At 34.8% G+C, this 21,616-nt stretch overlaps 1 protein-coding gene across 47 annotated transcripts in view; it reads left to right on the top strand.

The window, feature by feature from the left end:
• The window catches only part of RIMS1 (regulating synaptic membrane exocytosis 1), a 489,827-nt gene that overhangs the window by 285,570 nt on the left and 182,641 nt on the right, over nt 1–21,616 (top strand). For 3 of the 47 annotated variants that reach the window (XM_053904732.1, XM_053904753.1, XM_053904739.1), the window contains exon 1: nt 4,934–5,244. The exons of 20 other annotated variants lie outside the window; for them this stretch is intronic. In XM_053904732.1, coding sequence (XP_053760707.1) covers nt 5,061–5,244 — 184 coding nt within the window. In that variant the 5' untranslated portion in view covers nt 4,934–5,060. Of the gene's footprint in view, nt 1–4,927; nt 5,245–8,313; nt 8,555–21,616 lie in introns of those variants that run through there. 24 more of the 47 variants (XM_053904736.1, XM_019417728.2, XM_053904733.1 and 21 more) reach the window with 16 other exon arrangements.

Genomic DNA, 21,616 nt, shown 5'->3' with positions numbered 1-21,616 from the left:
TCTCAGAGAGCCAATATTCTGGCTTTGTTCATTGGGTTTCTTTCTCTTTTCTTTTAGCATGTTTTCTATCTTTTTACAGAGAAATGCAGTAGTGGCTAAAGCATTTGTACAGACTTTAGGCTGAAATGGCCAACTTTTGGTTATTCTTTAAATATCTCAGCACCATGAGAAGCACTCAATTTCCTGTTGTCCTATTTTGTCAGGTCTCCTATAGAAAATGTGTAGGATCAGTCAGAGGGTTTACATTGGAGAAACATTCTGTGGTAGGTGGATCAGGTTTACAAAGTAATCATTATCCTTAATACTGACCTACCTTTACCTTCTATTTCTCTCTTTAATCTCTCTTTCATCACTCACTCATCTTTTCCCCTCATCTCCTTAAAAAGATCTTCTCTGAAGTGTTCCCTACCTCACTGTGCCCTATATCCTGCCACTCTCTGATATTTTGACATATGTGCTATTCTGATCCCCTTTATTCCATACCCAGCATCAACTCTGTTTCTTCATGTAGTTGGTTCAGGGTCTGGGAGACCTAGGTCTCCCTAGCTTAGAAGACAACACAGATCAAGGCAGGTTGTACCGGTCAATTCTCCTTGAAAGATCCTTTACATACATGCTTGTCCTCTATCATACTGTGAGACAAAGAATGGCAACGTTCATAGGATGCTTATATTCATTTATATTGTAAATGGTTTCATTACCACAATTTGAAAGCAGTAATTCCCACACCTGTATTTCAGAATTTCAGAATAATTGAATTTCAGAGTGCTTTGGAATTCAGGGCCCCTTGATAGCAGCTAATTCTTTGAGTATTTTTAACCTTCCAGATTTTCTCAGACTAGGCACTTTATATCCAGAGTTTCTTCTAGTATCCAACACACCATTGTAGGAAACCTATAAATCCTGATACAAGATAGGTTGTAGCCTTATGACTCAGGAAGTTGCAAGTATGAAAGTAGCTCTCCATCCTGGGGAAAAAAAAAAAACTTAATTAAATATATTAATTTCCCAAATCCTAATACAGTTTTTCCTTTACTTAGGATTGGGTTATGCCCCAATGAACCCATCATAAGTTAAAAATATTAAGTTGAAAATGCACATAATACCTAACCTACTGAACATCATAGCTTAGCTTAGTCAATGTTAACGCATGCTCAGAACACTTACATTACCGTACAGTTGGGAAAAATCATCTAACACAAAGCCTATTTTATAATAAAGTGTTAAATATCTCAATTTAATGTTGTACTTAAGTAAAAAAAAATGCTTGGGTACAGATGGTTATAAGTCTACCAGTTGTTTACACTTGTGATCACATCGCTGACTATAATCTGTGGCTTACTGCTGCCCAGCATCATAAGATGATATTATACCTCATATTGCTAGCCCAGAAAAAGATCAAAATTCAAAATTCGAGCTGTAGTTTCTATTGAATGCATATTGCTTTCGTACCATCATAAAGTTGAAAAACTGTAAGTTGAGTCATTGTAAGTCAGGGACCATCTGTATTTTATTCATTCTCATGTCTTTAGAGCTTACCTTTTTTGTTACTCCACAAAGTCTCCTAGTTGTATTTTGAATATTGGTTTATTCTGTGTCTATATATATACAGTTAAGATTTCCCAGAATATGTCATTTGGACTTTGTGTTTTGTTTAATGTTGTTTGTTTTATTTTAGCTTAGAATCCTTCAGAATAGTTGCTTCAGGGTGATTAAATAGAATTGAATAAATTGAAGACCTTGATCCAGAAGCATATCCCTGTGGGTCAGGAAGGAGATAGCTGAGTTGGTGCTTTGTGACAGCAGAATCACAGATATCCCAGTGACAAAGCAGGACATGGAACAGTGCTTATTATTACAGAAACTACCCAAAGAACATGGTCCTGAAAATCAACTCTGAATCTATAAAATAGCATTCAGTACTTCCCTTTTTCCTTACAGTATCTTAACAAATAAAAAGAAATAGTATCACTTATGCAGCATTGCACTCCCGTCTAGTATTTTTGCAAAGCAATAATAGTTTTAATAAGTGTGCTGCCAAACATAAGTTTTTGTGTTCAAATAAATTGGGCCAATGCTAACTTTGGCCAGAATTTCTCTAAGGACTTCTCACCACCTTTATAGGTAATGTGCATTGTGATTGTTCTAGAAAATAATACAATACAAAGTGTGTCCTAAATACATTTGATCAGGGTACCTTTCATCCTGAACCATCCATTAACATCTCTATAAACTGGTGTTCTGAGGTCAAGGCATGGCAGAGCCCTGCTAGAGTCTCATGAAGACTCTATAGACCTCAGCCTATAGCATCCTTTGCATTTTACTCGGTGTCGATTTATTTGCCTCAATCACGAACCACCAAGAATAGTCTTGTACTAGATATTAGGTAAAAGTTAGTTCCCAGACTTAAGGATGTTGTGAACTAAAGCAAGATTAGCTTTGATTATTACTGTTATTTTTATTATTGTTGTTGTTGTTATTATTATTATTATTATTATTTTGAGAGAGAGAGAGAGAGCATGAGCAGGGGAGGGGCAGAGAGAAAGGGAGAGAGAGGATCTTAAGCAGATTCCACACTGTCAGCACACAGACTGACGTGGGGCTCTGAACTCACAAAATATGAGATCATCACCTGAGCCAAGATCAAGAGTCAGATGCTTAACCAACTGAACCACCCAGGCGCCTATATTACTGTTATTTTTAAATTAAAAGTCTTACTCTGCCACTGATTAGGTATGTCACTTATCATATCTAAGCCTCAGATTCTTCTTCTGTAATATGGGGATAATAAACCTTCAAGGAAGAGACCTCGTCTGTTTCTTTTTTCTCTTTAATAATTAGTATATGCAGTGTTCAGAATTTTTGCTAGGTGAAAGAAATTATGAGTGTGTGTGTGTGTGTGTGTGTGTGTGTGTATGGATCAACAAAACTTTGAGAAATAATAAAATTAAGTCCAATATGGAATATTCCTGTTTGGACCTGAAGGGTCCATTGTGAAAAACAATGAAGATACCCACGTGGATTTTTTAGTCTATGAAAATGTCTCAGAAGAGGTTCATTGAACCTGAACTTGTGTTTATGCCATAACTTTTCACAAATACTGTGTTCTGCTACTGGTTGCAAAGATTAAGAACCTTGATTTTACTTAAAGCACATAGAGTTTACACATGTATAGACTGAAAGATAATGTATTTACCCTCTTCTGCCCAGAGTTTGTCCTGCCGTTGATCTTAAATGCCAAAATATTAATATAATGGCAGTGTGGCTCACAAAACAGATAAAGCTGTTCAATACGGTAACAACATGTTATTTTTACCTGGACAGTCTTAAGTCTGTAGTTCTACAGAAAATCAGATGCTTTATGAATATCCCATGAAGAGTTTATGATCTAGATATTCTCATTTTTTAAATTACTTGATATATTTGTCTATGTGGAGATATATCTTGTTTTTTATAAGGTATGATTGTGACCAGCTGAGGAATTACATACAGTCAGCTATAGTTGAGTACAGATGTTTTTCAATGTTTGTAAGTATTTGAGGAGAGTTAGGAAATAATATGTATTTACTGTATTGTATTTCAGTTCCACTCTCCTTAATATGTATTACATAGAACTTAGATCTTCAATACAGTATTGATTATTACTTCAAAGTGCACTTGTAAGAGATTTGTGGTTTGAAATCAGATTTTTTTTTCATCAGTTACTGGGACTGTAGAGGAAAAGAAAAACCCATATTTTCCAGGATATTTTATGTGATTCCTATTTCAACGTTAATAGTATTGTCACTTGATTGTAATCTGTACTTTCTGGCTTTTCTATTAGTACTGAAATTTAATTTGGAAATAAAAAAATTTGGTGAAGTAGAAGCCTTACTTTGTGATTTAGGAATTTAGTTTCTAGACAAGTCAGTCTTGGTATATACTTCCATGCCTGTTTCTATAGATGGTTGATTCTCTTAGAGTGTTATGGTCACTTCTCAGGTTTGTTTTGAAGTACATGAATATGCTTTAGGAAATGTGAAATACATGTATATACCTTATTTTTACTATTTACAGCATTCTCTGTATTAAAATTTAAAAAAGTAATGATTACTTGAAGAGTAATATGCTAAAAGTAAAATACATAGATCTGTTTGTGTTAATGAAAAGACTGTGTTATGATAGAGGAAAAATACAGTTCCTTCCCCCGCTCCCCCATAAAGTAGGAGTATGCATTCCATCTAAAAGAAGATATAGTCCTTCATAGTCTGGACATGTACCAGGTCCCATATAGTAGGAAAAAAAAACCCCATATAAAAAACCCCATATAAACCCGTGTGTGTGTGTGTGTGTGTGTGTGTGTGTGTGTATTATATTTAAAAGTGTTTGCCTCTGCTTGGAAAATACCACAATAGGAAGAGAGAATCTACCTTTAATAATAGTTTATGTAAGTGGGAGGAAAATACTATATAAAGAAAATGTGCATACGTACAAAGATAGCCTAATTTCAAATATTTCTTCAGAAGAAACAAAATTTTTTCTTCAGAAATCAAAGATATAATAATAAGAAACTCACATTTAATTGATTTGAATAGTACTAAACAAAAGCAGAAGAGTTATGTTTTAAGAAATCATCCTATGGGCCAATGGCCATTTTGTTGTCATAAAAATCCTTTATTTAGCCCTCTCCACAAATAAGCTCCCAGCAGGAGAAAGGCCACTAGTTAGAGCAATTTGGAAGATAAGTAAACAGAAGGAATGGCTAGGAGCATAGTGTCATCTGGCAGAGAGCTTATTTCCTGAATCCTGTGGATCTGGTTAAAACCCAACAGAGATGCCAATATGCTTCTCCTCAGTAAATGCTACCAGTCTCCACACCACCAGGCCCACTGAGGCTTGGGTACAGTATTTTATCCAAGCAATCCTTTGCATAGCTGCACAGTGCTTGCAATGACCTACGTCAGTCATACAAAGCGATTTTCTTACACCAATATTTTCTTTCAGTTTCCATTTTCTGCTGCTCCTGACCCATGGGTTGTTGCTGATGTTCAATGATGTAAGCAAAGTGGTGGAGGCACTTTATGCTCTTCTTAGATAATATCTTGAATTTGTTTAAAAGCACAGCTGAAAATCCCCAGGCTGAATTTCTTTACAAGGTTGCTGTCATGTGTGCACCTGGGATACCCATCTCTTCAGAAGGGTGGGAAGAAGTGAGGTCTGTTGATTCCGAAGAGGGAACAGTCGAGGCCGGAGGAACAGGTGCTGGTAAGCAACAATGAGTTTGGGGCATGGGAATTCATTATATTTAAGAATTGGACACAAACATATTTAACACACCCTCTGTATCTATATTTTCAGTATAAATATTCCCATTCTGTGTGTGTCAGGTGTAGAGTGATTTTGTTCCATTTTCTCAACAAAGCAAAGTTTCTAGATACCAACTTTATCTTCATTATTTTTCTCTGAAAAGGGATGATTATATTTGCAACATAGCCCTAAAGATTGTAAGATGATGAATCACATTTGTGATTTATTTTTTTGGTGTAATAGCCAACCCCAAAAAGATATAAAGATGAGAATGTCAATATTCTCTGAAAATAAGGAAGAGGAATAGCAAGCTGTTTAATTGTGCATGAGTTTTGTTTGGTGGTCAGTGTATTCCATGCTTTGCTACCTCATGCTAATATAGAGAGTGAGAAATGTTTAACAAATTAAATTCACCATTAGTGGATAGTTCAATGCAAATATAGGAAGTTTGAGTCACTTTTTCAGAACAATGGATCCTGGGTTCTTGAAAAGAGCTGAAACCCTTCCACGAACACACAAGCCTTGACGTGGGCCATGGTATCACAAGGTCAAATGGTGTATGTGAAGCTGGCTCAAAATTACAATTGATGTTAGGTTTTATGTGTTCTCTCTCTAGTGAAATCAGTCTGCTGGTCTTTGAAAGGCTGTGGAATCACAGCCGAGTGGGAGGGTATGAAATATATAAACCCAAGGTGGGGATGGTTCAAAATGGACAGAGTGACAGAAATGCTTTAAATAAGTAAATATTGTTAATATAAATTTCTCAATTAACAAGATGAAAATGGAAGGATTTTTTTCTACTTATTTGTGGACAGTGTCCTCAGTGACTGACACTCGTTTCTATCATAGAATATCCAAGTATGTGGTACTCAGAAATAAGTGGAAGCGTATTTTAAAATAAAGTCATCAGCCCCTTCTCACATTGATTCTGTATTTTAACTCTGTAATTATGAAAGCTATGTACATCATCTCAGAGACCTTATTTGGTTTTCCAAGTATCTTTTGTTAGAAATACAATTTGTTACCATTTGATAAATTTCTTCTTATGGAGGCACTTTAGGGAATCAAAGATAATTATACCAAATTAGTATCAATTCATGACATGGAATAAGAGAAAAATATTAGACCAGTAGCATTCAAAACAACTTTATAATTTGAAGTACATTTTTACCAGTTAATAACTGAGAAAAAAAAAGAAATAGGAGAAAATACAACAAAGAAATACCTCAAAGTACAACAAAGAAATTCACATGCAGTGAATTAAAATATTTTAATTCAGTTGACTTAGCGTACATAGGTCTATAAGATCATAGATTTTTACATTTCAGTGAAATAGAATTATATAGTACTACTTATACCTAGAGGAGATTGGTAAATTGGTTGTTGAAAGTTTGACTCTCCTTCCATGTGTTCTCTTCAGTGTGCTTGCTGGGCCAGCAGATCTGTCTGACTCCAGATGTAGAAAATAGAGGTAGATGATTGTAGGCCCCTCCTGCATCACTGTGGTTTTCCACACCAAGTCACTGGCACTTTTAACTTTGAGGTAATCTGTCAAAATAATTACAGTGGCTCATATATACCATGTTGTATGGAAAAGCTTTTGCATGGACTTTCAAGTCAGACAAAGTCAAGTCCAAATTCCAACTTTCCTCCTTAAAATCCATGTGACCTTGGGCAAGTTAATTAGCTTTTCTGAGCTTCATCAGCAATAAAGGGTAAGTAATATTGATTTTGCCATATACCTACGAGAATTCCATGTAGTAAGTAAAATTAACACAGCACAATATTTGGCACGTAACAATCATTCAAATAATATTTATTTCCCTTTCTCTTTTCTAAGCAACAATTTGGCCAGTCTTTAACTTAAGCCAGTTGCAAGTTTGAGATAAAGAAAAACCAAAGATTCTAAATAGAGGCTAAAGTCATGTTCTCTTCAGGGGAAGAAAACATTCGCATTTGCTGATTTGTGTGAGACTGATATTTGGCAGTTGATTTGGTGATAGTGAGATGATCCATGGTTCAGTGTTAACTTTTTTTTATCAATTATTTTTGACAAGTATATATATTTTGATTTAACACAGTGAGTTTAGTTTAAATAAATGAAAGATGGTTCTTAATTCTTCTATTATCATTTGATCATTTAATTTTTAAAACAAACTAGAAGCAGTCTGCCTCTACTTTTCAGTTCTGTAATACATGATATGGGGATGATAAAGTGAGTGTAGTGACCTAACAGAGGATAATGATTCTGTCTCAGTGAGAAATATCTGTAAGTTGTGAAAAAGACTATGAGTTGTGACTCTACAGGGATCAAAAACCTACATCTTTTAAAGCGTTGAATATAATATGAGCCCCACTCCCCACCCCCCCCCCCCCCCTGCCCCACTGACAAAGCCTATTTGGAGTTGTCTTTTGCCCCCTGGAGTTGAGCCACTATTAGCTCTAGGCTGGCTATACAGGAACACTTTTGTCTGTGTTCTCAATAATCACTCCTTAACTCCTGGTTTATGCCTCCTGGTGCCAGTTGTTGTCATTGGACTGAGTAAGATCTCTCAGAGAAACTGCAGGGGAAATGATCTGTTACACAGAGCGTGGCAGAACCATTGCCAGTGATTGATAATGGGACCAGATCATTTCAGGTGAGTTTTCTGTGGTCCACAAGCCAGCAAGGCTTGACTTTGTTATCTTAGTCCATGAATATCTCAGTGCAATGTCACTGGGGGATAATAGGAGGAGCTCTTCAAGCATATGCCCGAGTCTTTTCTCCTGTGCTAGTTTTAAGGGACCACAGCATTTTGTTTCATTTCGTGTCTCTGCCTACAGGAAGGTAACATCTTCTGTGCATTGTTTCAGGAAATGGTTAATTATGGACCTACCAGAGCTTTGGTGTTTGCTACAGTGGAAACCTCTTTCGTATAGCAGAGAACACTATAGATTAATGCGGTAATCAATGAGAATCTGTACACTGCAGAGATCTGTTTTGATGACAGCAGCACTTATGGCCTTGTTTAGTGTCACCGTTGTATAATGTTGGACACTGCAGGCTTTTTTTGGTTTTGATTTAGAATGCGAGGACCATAGGGAATTTTATTTAAAATGTCTTTTGCATTTTTTGTGGATTTTTTATTGTGTTGTGGATTTGCTGCCTTTGCTAGCTAGAATTTAGTGATTTGATGCCAGTAGCATTTATTTAACCACTCCTATGCTGCTGTTATGTTTGCTGGGTTTCTGCAGTTTCTACTACTTCATACGTTGCACTCAGGAACAGGTAAACTAAGCTATATTAATCTTATACATAAATGTAAAATTAATGGAATATATTGTTTAATTATCCCAAGAGTAAGATATTAAAATGCTTCATGTAGATTTTATAAATATAGAATAAAGAATAGTTTACTTTTAACACGGCAATTACACAAATGTATCATCATTTTAGAATACAATGGTGACCATCGAGTTGCATTATATGAAGTTATTTTCATGTTTCATGTTTTAAATGACTATCTGAAGTGTACATTAAATTATCTAAATTTAGTATTTAACTTTCAACTTGATATATATATATATATAACTTTCAACTTTATATGTATATAATATACAGTTCATTCAGAAAGTATATATTTTCCATTTCTGATTGCCTAAAGGCAGTTGTTTTTCCTGTTTACTTAATTTCACTAAAATTAGAAAGCTTCAGAACTTAATCTTCTTAAAAATAGAAAGATACCAGTTTCTGTATAGATTGTTATTTTGAAGTGTTTAGACAAAGGCTGCCAAGGCCTGGTTTCTCTTGGTCGTCAGTCCTGAATTTTAGAGCACAGCATGGAATTGCCAGTGTTTCTGTGACATTAAGCTGTGGACTAAAAGGAGAACTGTCCAGATAAAGGGAAAGAAAGCCCAAACAGAAAGAAGGAAAGGAAAATACAGTCTTTTGGGTCAGAGATTTGGATGTGTGACCTTGGGGCGACAGAGTTAACTAACCCCTCCTGGCCCTTGTTTCCATTCTGCCAGTTTGAAAAAAGACTACTGTTATCGGTGGGAGAAAAACATAATGTTTTTCAGGTCCTCAGGATCGTCTGATGATGATTTCTGTGTATAAAAAGACATTGTTACTAAATTTTTAAAAGTATATATTTTTCTTAATACAGGGAGGGAATAGAGCTTTTTTTTTTTCTTTTTTTTTTTTTCTTTTCAGTGTTTTAGCAGCTGAGGCTTTTTGGAAGGGAGATTATGACCCTTTTAAATTAAACTGGTAAATCTCTTGGCTTCATTGTTACTATTTTGCCAAATTGGCATTGGGCAAGTTTGAAGTGTCCTGAGGGCACTTGCTGTTAGACTGTAGTCCTTTGGTGGGGGTGGTGGTGGAGGGAGGAAAGAGGCATCTGGAGTTATGCAGCAGCAGGATAAGGTCCTGGATGCAGAGGCACTGGGGCTCTCTGAAAGCCTGCCAGGGACACGAGCCCTCCTGGCTACTCCTCTGCTCCCTCTCAGGTACAGCAAGTACTGCTGAGAGCAGCTAAGGAAAGCGCCTGCATGCTCTTCCCAGCAGATGACTTTCAGGAGGTCCACTTTGTGCTGAGGACAAGCTTAAAATCCAAGAGATCAGAGGCAAATGGAAAAGAAGCAACCAGCCACCTTCTGCTTGCAAAAGTATGGATCATATTGCTGTCTATCAAATTCTAGTTAACATTCGTGACAAATTAAACCTGTTCTTTCTAGAGGATAGAGGATTTTATTGTAAACTGAGGCATGTACTTGCAGAGTGGCTGTTATTGCTACTTGATAAAGATCATGAATTTCATGTTCATGGTCATACTTACTGTGTCTTCTTAATGACAGACATCCACTAATTTGAGAGGAAGACTGAAGCAGTGATGGTTCATGTTCCCATACATTTGCATCTGAGAGATGAGAGGAAAATAATGTGATTGATTTCTCTATCTAGCTCTGGGGAACCAGTTTATTTGAGTTTATAGTTTCTACAAATATATGTATGAGGGCAGTAACTTCATTAGTGAAGTGATTATCATACAGAAGGTTGCCCACTCAGTTCTCTTCAAACTTTGTGATACTCTTCATTATTAACCCATGGTTAAAAAGCTCTTCAGGAGAAGGAGATACTTTCATTTTGAAGCATTGTCTGTGAATGGCCCTTAGGAATATTATGTTAGAGAAGTGATGGAAGTCATTTGGAAAACAAAGACAAAATTAATCTCTATGAACAGCAAGTATATATTCCGGGTAATTCTGGAGTGTTGTGGAGAAAAAAAATTTCTTTACCATTCATAATTCTTCTAGCTTATCCAATAATTAAAGTGACATGAGACAGATTAACAGGAGAAAAAATAAAACAAAAAATAAAGTTTATTTACATGTGCCTGAGACCCAATAATGAGACTGAGACCTAGAGAAATGTCCAAAGCAGGCAATTTTTATGCCTTTTAGACAATTTTTTCCCTAGATGAAATGCTTTTTATTTTTAGATCAATCAAAAACATATTATAAAAACCCTTTAATACACAAACTTCAATCACAACAGCAACCATGTAGCAATGAGGGGTTGGGACATGGTGGGAGCATGTCAGGGGGAGGGTTGGTTTCTGGGGTCCCTACTCCTTCCTGTGCCTGCAGTCACTCTGTGACCTGTGGCCTCTGAGAGCATGTCTTAACAGAGGGCAAATCAAAGCAGCCCCAGAGACAGAGAGGCCTTGATGGTGACACTGAGACAGACTGAGCACAGCAGGCCCCTTCAAGATGCCATCTTCCCACTGAGGTGGCCTCCAGGGAAAGCCAGATCCAATTAGGAGGTAACAAGGTGACTGGGAGGAGAGTCAAAAATAAATGAAATAAATATTTCTTCTTCTCAATTTTCTAAGGCCATGAAGATTAGAAAGTGGCATGTTCAATTATAAAAATATAGAAACCAGTGAAGAATTACTAATTATCTATAGTAATATTAATAATCAAAAAGATTATTACTCTATTCAGCTTCACACCAATAAATGGGAGGGTAGTGAAATGGGTTTAGATTTTGGATAGCCAGCTTCAAGTAGGCCATCTTTTGTCTTTAAGAAGGTAATTGCCATATAATGAGTTGGTCAACTCATTGCAGAAACACAACCAAAAAATTTAAATGCCTAGTTTCTGTAAATCGCTTGTTTCAAGGAAGGTTTTATGTGAGCTGTGGGTTTTAAAGACCAGGAGGATAAATTTCTTATTCTGACAAACTGTAAATATTGAACAAATTGCAAAGCTGACTTCAGTAAAGGGGGGATATTGATTGTAACAGTTGTGGGCTCTAACAAACATATTTTCAATAGTATAATATCTGTCAGATATTTTAGACTTATTAATAGCTTTTGAACTTTTATGTGGTAACAAGAAACTGTTAGCCTTGCAATGTTTGTTTGTTTGTTTGTTTGTTTTACCATCTTTAAAGAATGCTTAGCCCTTGAAGCTTATTCTTAACTTCTAAGCAAGTCCAAATTGGAACGATTGTTTTATCCACTTTCAAGTTTCACTTTAATTCCGAGATTATGTTTTCTAATAGTTTATTTAGATTACACAAAGTTTTTTTCTATATTTTCTTTTTTTTTTTTTTTTTTTTTTTTTTCAACGTTTTTTATTTATTTTTTTGGGACAGAGAGAGACAGAGCATGAACGGGGGAGGGGCAGAGAGAGAGGGAGACACAGAATCGGAAACAGGCTCCAGGCTCCGAGCCATCAGCCCGGAGCCTGACGCGGGGCTCGAACTCACGGACCGCGAGATCGTGACCTGGCTGAAGTCGGACGCTTAACCGACTGCGCCACCCAGGCGCCCCACTATATTTTCTTTTTTAGTCAATGTCTTCAAAGTTGTTTAAGACACTCATCAGGAAAGAGATATTAGCACATCTGTATATAGTATTTCCTTTGTCTATTGATATGAAAGTCTTTTCAAATATATGATTCATTAACGTCCTGAAAGCTCATAAAAGTGCTTTCTGAGATGAATTTCTTTGCTCTCTGCATGTAATCATAAACTTCATTTTCTTTGAGTATGGTTTCTTGATTTCCTAAGTGTCTAGCTTAAATAGGGTTCTTAATGAAAGCATACTGCTGAGGCTGAGGACCTGCAAGAGAAGATAATTCTGGGAACTAAAGGTAAAGCACCAAGGCAATATAGAAGTGTCCCCAGTCTGAGTCACCCCTTCATCCAGACTCTTTAACCATTTGTTAGTAATTTGGAGAGCGATCATGGGCCCATCAGAGAAATAAAGGAAGCAGTGGACTCTCACAGAAATATACTTACTGCACAGAAAATTTTATTTGTATTTTAGAGTATACGGATCCCCTAAACTAATTGTGGATCATATAAAAGGGTTCACACAACTCAGGTTATAAAGTTTGCCTTAAAGATTGTAAAAACAAAATGCTTTCTACCACATCCTGTGGTAGAAAAAGTTTTGCCCTACATGAAGGTAAGCCATTTTGCTTCAGTGGTTAGTAAATAAACCCAAAACTCACTTCAAAATGTTCTTGCTTAAGAACACTTCGTTATCATTTGAAATTTTCATGTTATTCCACATTATACTGAAAAAATCCACCCAATCCTGACTTTCCAAAAGGTATATAAATGATCAGATACACTGATATGAGTAAAGAGACTAGAAATGACAGACATTTCAGATAGTGCTTTCATATTCAGATGAATAGGGGACTGTACTTTATAGGGACGCACATTATTTCATCTGTACCTGAAGGGCTTAGCTAGGGTAGTTTATGTTCAGAATAGCCTAACCGAGACTAGATTTTTTTCTGACATTAGGCTTTCTTGACAAATATGTTGTGATTCCCTGACTTCAGAGGCTAGTCTTGTTCTAGATCAAGCATTTAGTTATTGAGATCTCTATGTAAGGCTTCTTTCAGTCTATGAAATTTTATTGTAATCGGAGCTATTCATTGAAGACAAGAAGGTAATGGAAAAAATGAGCACAGAATAAGAGCCTCCAAAATATCTATTTAATCTGAGAGACTTTTAGTGTTGGTAAGAAACCTATGGTTTATAATGAAGAGAAGGATATCTGTGGAGTTTTAGCTTGAAGCTGTCCCTTTTGAGTTTCTGTACAGAGTCTTGGACATACCATCTTTACTCTCCACATTTGCCTAGGCTGGTTTATAAAGCTAAATTGAAATGGGTACAGTTTTCATGCCTGTGAACTAAGTGCACATCTAGATGTTTGACCTAAAATATGATGCATGATAATTACATTGAACAAAGATTATAGTAGGCCCAAAGATCTGGAGTGTGTGTGTGCATGTGTGTAATTTTTTGTCATCAAAACTATTAGTGTATCACTTTGGAAAACAAATGGAACTATAAAAATTCCTAGTAATACATGAAATTATAAAGTCTAGCAAGATGTTGTCTTTTCATTGTTTTTATCCTTTTCAACAGTAAAAAATGCAAATAGCCAGGCTGGTGTAATATAGTTTCTCATTTGAAAAATGAATTTTTAGTCATTCGAATACAGTTGCAACAGTTTTATAAATCTATTGAAATATCTATAAACATCAATAAAATATATATCAAACATCAATAATAAGAATTTTATACCTAAAACTAAACGCTACTTACAGTCTTACCATATAGAAAGTGAGGTTGAGTTTAGGGGATGCCAATTGACTGGCTCTTTCCTTTTTCAAATGGAGATGAGTGTTTAATTTGAGTTAAAGTATATATAAAATAAATATGCCTTTATATTGTGGGAAAGATTAGGATAAACTATAATTTGTTTTCTTAATATTGGAGATATTATAATCACACTAATAATTTGATATTTCTCATGGGTTTCATCCATTTCTTCGGTTCATTTTTGCTGTGATCAGTAAGACACTCTAAAATTTGGGTTGATATATATGGAAATCAGATGCAGTATAATGATCTTGTGTTGGTAAATTCATTGGAATTATTTGATCAATCTTAAATGTACTCATATTTGTTAGGAGAAAATATTTAAAGATATTTACTATCTTTTTAAAAAATGTTAATTTTTGAGATAGAGTGCAAGCAGGGAGAGGCAGAGAGAGGAAGAGAGAGAATCCCAAGCACAGAGCCCTATGCAGGCTCAAACTTATGAACTGTGAGATCATGACCTGAGCCAAACTCAAGAGCTGGACACTTAACCAACTGAGTCATCCAGGCACCCCAACAATATTTACTATCTTTGTGAATGATATCACTGTGTCTTACTTAGGAAAGATTTGTTACCGATTTATAAAATTTATATCAGAAAATACATGTGAAAAATCATTATTCTTAATTAACAGTGTTGAAGTAACAATTTAATCTTTTTCATAAAAGAGTTCAAAGAATAATGTAAATTTTCAGATTTAATGTCACTGAAAATTTTAAATATCAGTGCAAATAGTGGTATTCAATTTCAGGTTTTTTCACCAAATAGTTGTTAATTTCACAGTTTAATTCAGTTACACTATCATCCCCTTGACAAGTTTTGTTGGCTTTGCTCTTACTTAAAAAAGCATTAATTTTGATTAAGAATATTTAGAAGACATTTAAACCACTCTGTGTGTAGGAAATTTTACAAAGAACAATTAACTCTGTATTTCCCATTTTTTGTACTTCATTCACAAAATGTCAAGAAATAGAACATTCAAAGGGAGAAAATAAGAATTAACATTTATTATGTATTGAAACCTTACTTTAATACACCATAAAACTAAAGCAGTATTTGATAAATAGTTAATACATGTCTGTTTTGTTGCCTTTATGAGTAATGATTTAATTTTGGAATGGTGAAAACTCATTCTCAATAGCTGAGTTTTCCTGTATGTAAAACGTTTGCCAACCAGCTTGTTGTTATTGATGTTATTTGTTTACATTATTTTAATTAAAATCTTTTTGATCAGTATTGTATATTAATCTACCATTTTTTGTTTTAAATAAACCAGGAAAACTGAAAAGGATATTTCATCCTGTTTTCTTTAAAGTTTATATGCCATAAAGTAATTTTTTTTGGTCTGTTACATAATGGATATTGTTATTAGGTTGCCCCTTAGTATAGCTATGTTCATCGTGCTACTCAGGTATCACAGCATTGAGGGCATGTATACCCTTCGCCAATTTGATTTTTTTTTTCCTTTGTCCCTTTTTTTGATTACCCTGCCCCTTTCCTTGTGAATTCTTACTACTGTCAGTGTGCTTTTTCTTGTGGACAATATGCATCTTCAGTGGTCCTGTGGAGTTGAATAACAGAGAAACTCTTAGGATTGTGACTGTAAAATTAGTGGGTTTTTGGAGGAATAAAGTCTAGGAACTCAGATTTGCGATGTTATTTATTTATTGATTGATTTGCTAGATGAGAAGCCTTTTTTTTTTTTTTTCACTTGCTTTCCATTCTTTGCAAGATTTCCAAATCGGTAATTTGCTGAGATAATGTCCTATTTCCTGAATTCTGCTGTTCAAGCTATGAATAAACTAACGCTTTTACATCAGTTGTATTTTAGTTACATTGTTTCTCATTGAATCAAAGGTATTTTGAGATTAATGGGTGGAAAATTCTGTATTTTAATGAAAACAGTTATAATAAATATATTAAAATATGTTTTGTGCATATTCATTTAATTTTATTTCAATTCCTGCTTTAAAGTCTACCCTAATACCAAAAGTGACTTAAGGTACCTACCAAAATGTAAAAATAGAGCCACATGAAATAAGTTAAAAATGTGTAGAAAAGATTGGTGAAGAAAAATAAGGGTAGAAAATTTGGCTGCAGATTTAACCATAAACATTCTAACATACATGCTTCGAGAAAAGTAACATCAGTTACAAAACTTCAGCTTCCATTACATAAAAATAAACCATTTAAGTGCACACTAATTTTTCCTGATAGTGACACCAGAGAAAGTTTCTTTTGTGTAGTTTCACAGAAAAGATAATCATCATCAGAGCATGATCCTTGTGAGTGACATCATCACCATGATCTCTATAGTCGTAAGTTCAGGGACAATGTATGGAAGGAATTGTGGAGGCAGTGAGGGGAAAGGTACTGTATAGAAATGTAGTGTATTCCATGTGCATGGTTGTGTGATGTTCTGGAGTAATTCAGAGTTAGATTGTAGAATATCTAAATTGATTTACTGCATATCCCTCACAAAGACCTCTGTAGATACTATTGCTTTAAGCTAAAAGATTTCAAAAACACTGGAGAAACATTGTATTCCTAAATACATTTCCTCTGAAGTGCACTTGGGAGTAGTTCAGTGCAGCTGGGTAATTGTGGAAATTGTGGATTGAAACAGCCAGGCGCACGGGACATGGGATTGCCTTGCATTCCTGAATAGAAGGCCACCCCGTTTTTCTCAGGAGAGCATCTGTGACCCAGCCAAGAAACTATGTTGGGCCCTTTAAGTCTTTTTAAAGTAACAACTTCTGTTATGAAAATGTTATCTAAAATGAAGCTATTTTGGAAACAAAATTTTAGACTCGTTTATCCAACCCTTTAATATTTAGAAACTCTGGAAGAGAAGTCCTTTCTTGAGTCAGTAGGTTAATCTTTGACCAATTTTAACTTAGTTTGCTTTATAAAAATAAGTGTAGACGTGATCTAAATCCATTGTGAATATTGCTCTTTCCTTCTGTGCTTTTTCTTGCCTGATTTATCTTCCATCATACGGAATTGGAGTATAGTTGAAAGCTTTATATAGCTTGACCACTTTGGCACTGTGGCAGAGATTTAGACAGTGACCTTGCGCTGCTTTCCTGTGGCTATAATTTGAAGGTTTATGAATATGAATACTTAACATTTTTCTCTAGAATACTGTTGAGGCATAAAATGTTCTCCAAATTTCTATGTCTAATGATTTCCCACTGCCAACAAAGGAATATCCAACTTAAAAAGAAAAGTCTTTTAATATATCTATAAATTGAGTAGCCAACATAAAAACAAGCAAATAAAAAAAAAAGAAAGAAAGGGAAAAACCCTAATTTTTACAGTAACTTTCTTTGATAGCGCTCTGGGTTTAAAACATGTTTATATTACCAAAAATGTTTGCTAAGAGTATATTTATTTTCTACTATTTTATAGCTTATTACACATTTTTAAATGATAAGCAATATCAGTCCCCCATAAGTGCTTCCATTTTGTTCTGTATATCCTTAGAATTCACCTTTATCATCATTTGGCTATTATTATTGTTATTTGTATCACTAAAATCATGATAATGTGTCTCCATATTTTTTTATTTCCATGTCTTTGGGATGTAGGGGCAGATAGAAGTTGACATTCCAGAATTATTATTGCAAACTAATATTGTTTTATTAGTGTTGCCTGGGTGTGAGGTCTGGATAAAAACTAACATTTTCCTTTATCAAATATATTTACATCTAGAGTGCTTTCTTGTAATGTCTCTGCTGTGAACTTGCCCAGCACTACAATTTCTTAAACCTGTGGTTAACATCCAGTCCCCAAACAATGAAAACATATAAACCCCAATTTTTTCCACAGGGTTTCCTGGCTGGTTATTCCGAGGCTTTGCACGTGACAACCTGTTCTCCCACGTGAATGGAATACTCAGTGTCAATGTGGAAGCCTGGTCAGTTGGAAAGTTGCAGTAAAATATTTCCCTCTTGTGTGCAGCACTTCCAAAATTATTATTTATGAAGAATCATTGTGTTGGAAGAAAGAAAATAGTTTCCCTAAGATTGTTAATTTTGTGCTTTGCTGTCCAGGGTACTTTACTATTATATACTTAGGTTCTACAAAAGATATTTCTCAGTCGTTAGGCTTCAAACCATATTTACACATAAAATTTATTCCTCTCTAAACTATTATATGTAGGCATCTTTTTGCTTTAACCTCAATCAATGACCTTAGACTTTTCTTTAGATACATTGTTATTGTCATTTAATACAGATAATAAATACAGTCTATCTGCATTTCCTGAAGACCATAAACATTATTCTAAGGCACAAAGGTGTGTGTGTGTGAGTATGTGTGTGTGGTTTTATCTTGTTGTTCAAAACTCTCAGGAATTTTAATTTATTGACTTCTGAGTCCTGCAACATCAGGTCAGTGCAGAGATAAAGAATAAGGATGTCATTGAGCATCATGGTGTTTTGGAACTGTTTCCGAACCCTGAAGCTTCATGTAGTCTCAAAAATCTAGGTGTATATACTTTCAAAACTAGGAAAAATTAAGCTCATGAGCAATGTTAACTATCTCAAATAGCTTTTTATTTATCAATATCCTTTATCCTACTTAAAGTAATACAAAATTTTCTGTGCTTTTCCAAAACCCCATCATCCAGGGTGACCCTAATGCATTAAACTTATAGTTATTTTCTAGATGATTTGGCTAGGAAGAATATAAACTGAAAAAAGAATCTTAGGAAGTTAGGATGCTTGTACTAAATAATTTTTAAAGTATAAAGTAAGCTGGTTTTAAGAAGACATTTTCAAGGGTATCTTGAGTCATCAAGAAAAATGTAAAAAGGGATATAATAGCCTACTTGTTTCATGATACAGAACAATTCAGTCACAAATACTTTGCTGATACATGTGTATTTTATTCTCCCACATAAAAATATGATCAGACAAAGAAGAAATGATGAAATATTTGTTTTTACATTAAGGATACATCGTACATTCTGATCATATTAATTACTTCACAGTCCAAATATTTTTAGTTAGAGATTAATCTGTATACTTAATATATAGATCACCTGACTGTACTATAAAAACAACCATTTTCTTAATACCTTAGGCTTCCCTTGGCTTTATGGAAATTAAACAGGAAATTTTATGTTACTTTTTCTGTATATGATGGCTTTTTTCCTCATCCTTTAGCAATTGGGATTAAAGAAATATTCACACATTCTGAACACTTGAGCATCCATTTGCACCAGGCCGATTAATCATTTCTGTAAACAAAATGACTTTAACGTTTTTCTAAGCCTATTTCAAAGTATATTTTGCAAATATTACTGATTTTATGTATATTTTAGTTATGATCGCTAATTAATTATAAATGTGGTCTCTAGCACCATGATTTCATATTCCTAATTTCAGTTGTGTAGTTACATAATAAAATCATTTCTAAAGTCCTTTGTAATTAGCAGAGTTGACATATCTCATTTAATCCCATGAAACTTTTGCAAGAAAGTGGCATTATCTCCATTTTATAGAGAAGGACAAGGTCTATGGAGATGAAGGGATATTATCAGGAATGTGGCAGAGTAAGGAATAGAGTCATCGGTCTGTAACATCAAGTACAATGCTCTTTTTGCACAATAGCTGGTTTTTATGTTTTATAAGAAACAATGTAAATTATTAGTTTCAGATAAGATATAATGCTGTTAATAGAGGAATGAAAATAGAGTGAGGTTCTCTGATTTTCTTTTTTTTTTTTTTCTTTTTTTTTTTAACGCTTATTTATTTTTGAGACAGAGACAGAGCATGAACGGGGGAGGGGCAGAGAGAGAGGGAGACACAGAATCCGAAGCAGGCTCCAGGCTCTGAGCCATCAGCCCAGAGCCCGACACGGGGCTCGAACTCACGGACCACTAGATTGTGACCTGAGCTGAAGTCGGACACTTAACCGACTGAGCCACCCAGGCGCCCCTCTGATTAAGTTTTCAATAAGTAAACCGTGGGGGCAGTTTCTTAATTTTTACCTGGCATTGGAATTGACAGAAGGGCTTATCAGTATTATTGTTGGAAATACTTTTTAGTGTCTATTTTTACACTCTAATAAACAACTTGCATTTCTGTGGTGCTTTCTAGATTGTAAAGCAATTTCATGTGCTTCACCTCAGGCTACCCTTGAAAGAACAATGGAATGCTATAGGAGTTACCTCTGAAGATGAGGGATTATCTGAGTGACTGAGCTCAGAGCTCAACCAGAGTGTTCATTCTGAGTTCCACATTATTGCTTTGTAGAATTGTGTGGCAATACGGTTGATGTTCCATTAGTTCTCACATTCACAAAAAAATATGCGTAATAACCAGAGAAGTATCAGCTCCACCAAATATGTTAGTGAAATTCTTGATCAGGTACTAAGCCTATATTCCCATGCCCTAAAAGTATTAAACAAAGATGGCACCATGGGCCTTTACACAAATATGTTACCTTTCACTGGATGTAGTTCAACTCTGGAAGCTCTATTGAGTATAAATGTTTCTGAATACAATCATCTTTGGCACCTCATTAACTTAACAAATAATAACAAATTAACTTAACAAAGAAAACTTGCATTTCCTTGAACCATAAAATTTATACACCCGAGAGAGAATGGTATTGTTGGTTCTCTGATAGAAGCAGAGCTCATTGTTAACCAAGGGGAATTTTGAAAGTGAAATTTCTAACAAGCATTTAGAGAACAGCCACTCTAGTGAATCTGTACAGACTGGAATAATGTAAGTCTTCTAGCAAATGGCACCTTGTGTGTGTGTGTGTGTCCTGGACCAAAAGAAATTGGAATTTATGTTACTTAGAATTTTTGAAGAGGTTCTTGTGAAGACCAGTGGTTTGGGAATGCCTCTGGCCCTGCCTCAAGCCTTATTGCTCAAGGGACACAAATCTCTGTTCCTTAATTGTACAGTATTTGCTGTCAGATTGTGTAGTGTATATTAGTGTATATTTTGAATAAAATCACCAAAAAGTATTTGAGGAACAATATTTTTACTATCCTAGGAACTTAGACTGTTAGTAATTCCGTAGTGAATGATAATTTACTGATTTTGCTTACATATGGTATTTATATTTATTTTTAGACTTTAATATTTCACTGATTATATGATTAATGATTGAATTTAGCAAGTGTATCTTCCCATTTTATTTTAATGCCTGGATTCTAAGACCTATTAAATAATATTTGTTTCTTATCCATGACTGCTAATTTAACTTAAGTGAAATTAGGCTTTGTAGGATTTTGCTGTATAGCAAATTATCGCTTATTTATTTCAAAGTTCATTCCACTATTATTTTTAATTTAGAAGTGGGAGCAGACACACTTGCCTTTTGTAGGCATGGGACTATCTGAAATAGGTTTCTAAAATAAGAAGAAATTATTTCAAAATGGTATTTTCATTATATTAATCAGAAGTTAAGATTTTTATCTCAGTTCTTAGGCTTTGGATTTTAATTCCTATCTATGAAAAGAATGCCCTTGTAAAATATTTAAGTGATTTCAAATGTATAACATTTTTATCACATTATAACCAAAGCAATATTTATTAACTCGTGTGTTGACCATGGTACTCAGTATGAAAAATACCCTACTTTGTCTTAAATTAAAAACTCATTCTTAGAACTTGAGTGTTTTTTGTGTGTGC

Source organism: Panthera pardus, unplaced genomic scaffold, assembly GCF_024362965.1.
Source record: "Panthera pardus isolate Hobbes unplaced genomic scaffold, ASM2436296v1 HiC_scaffold_17, whole genome shotgun sequence".
Lineage (NCBI taxonomy): Eukaryota > Metazoa > Chordata > Mammalia > Carnivora > Felidae > Panthera > Panthera pardus.
This window is presented reverse-complemented; position numbering and strand designations above follow the sequence as displayed.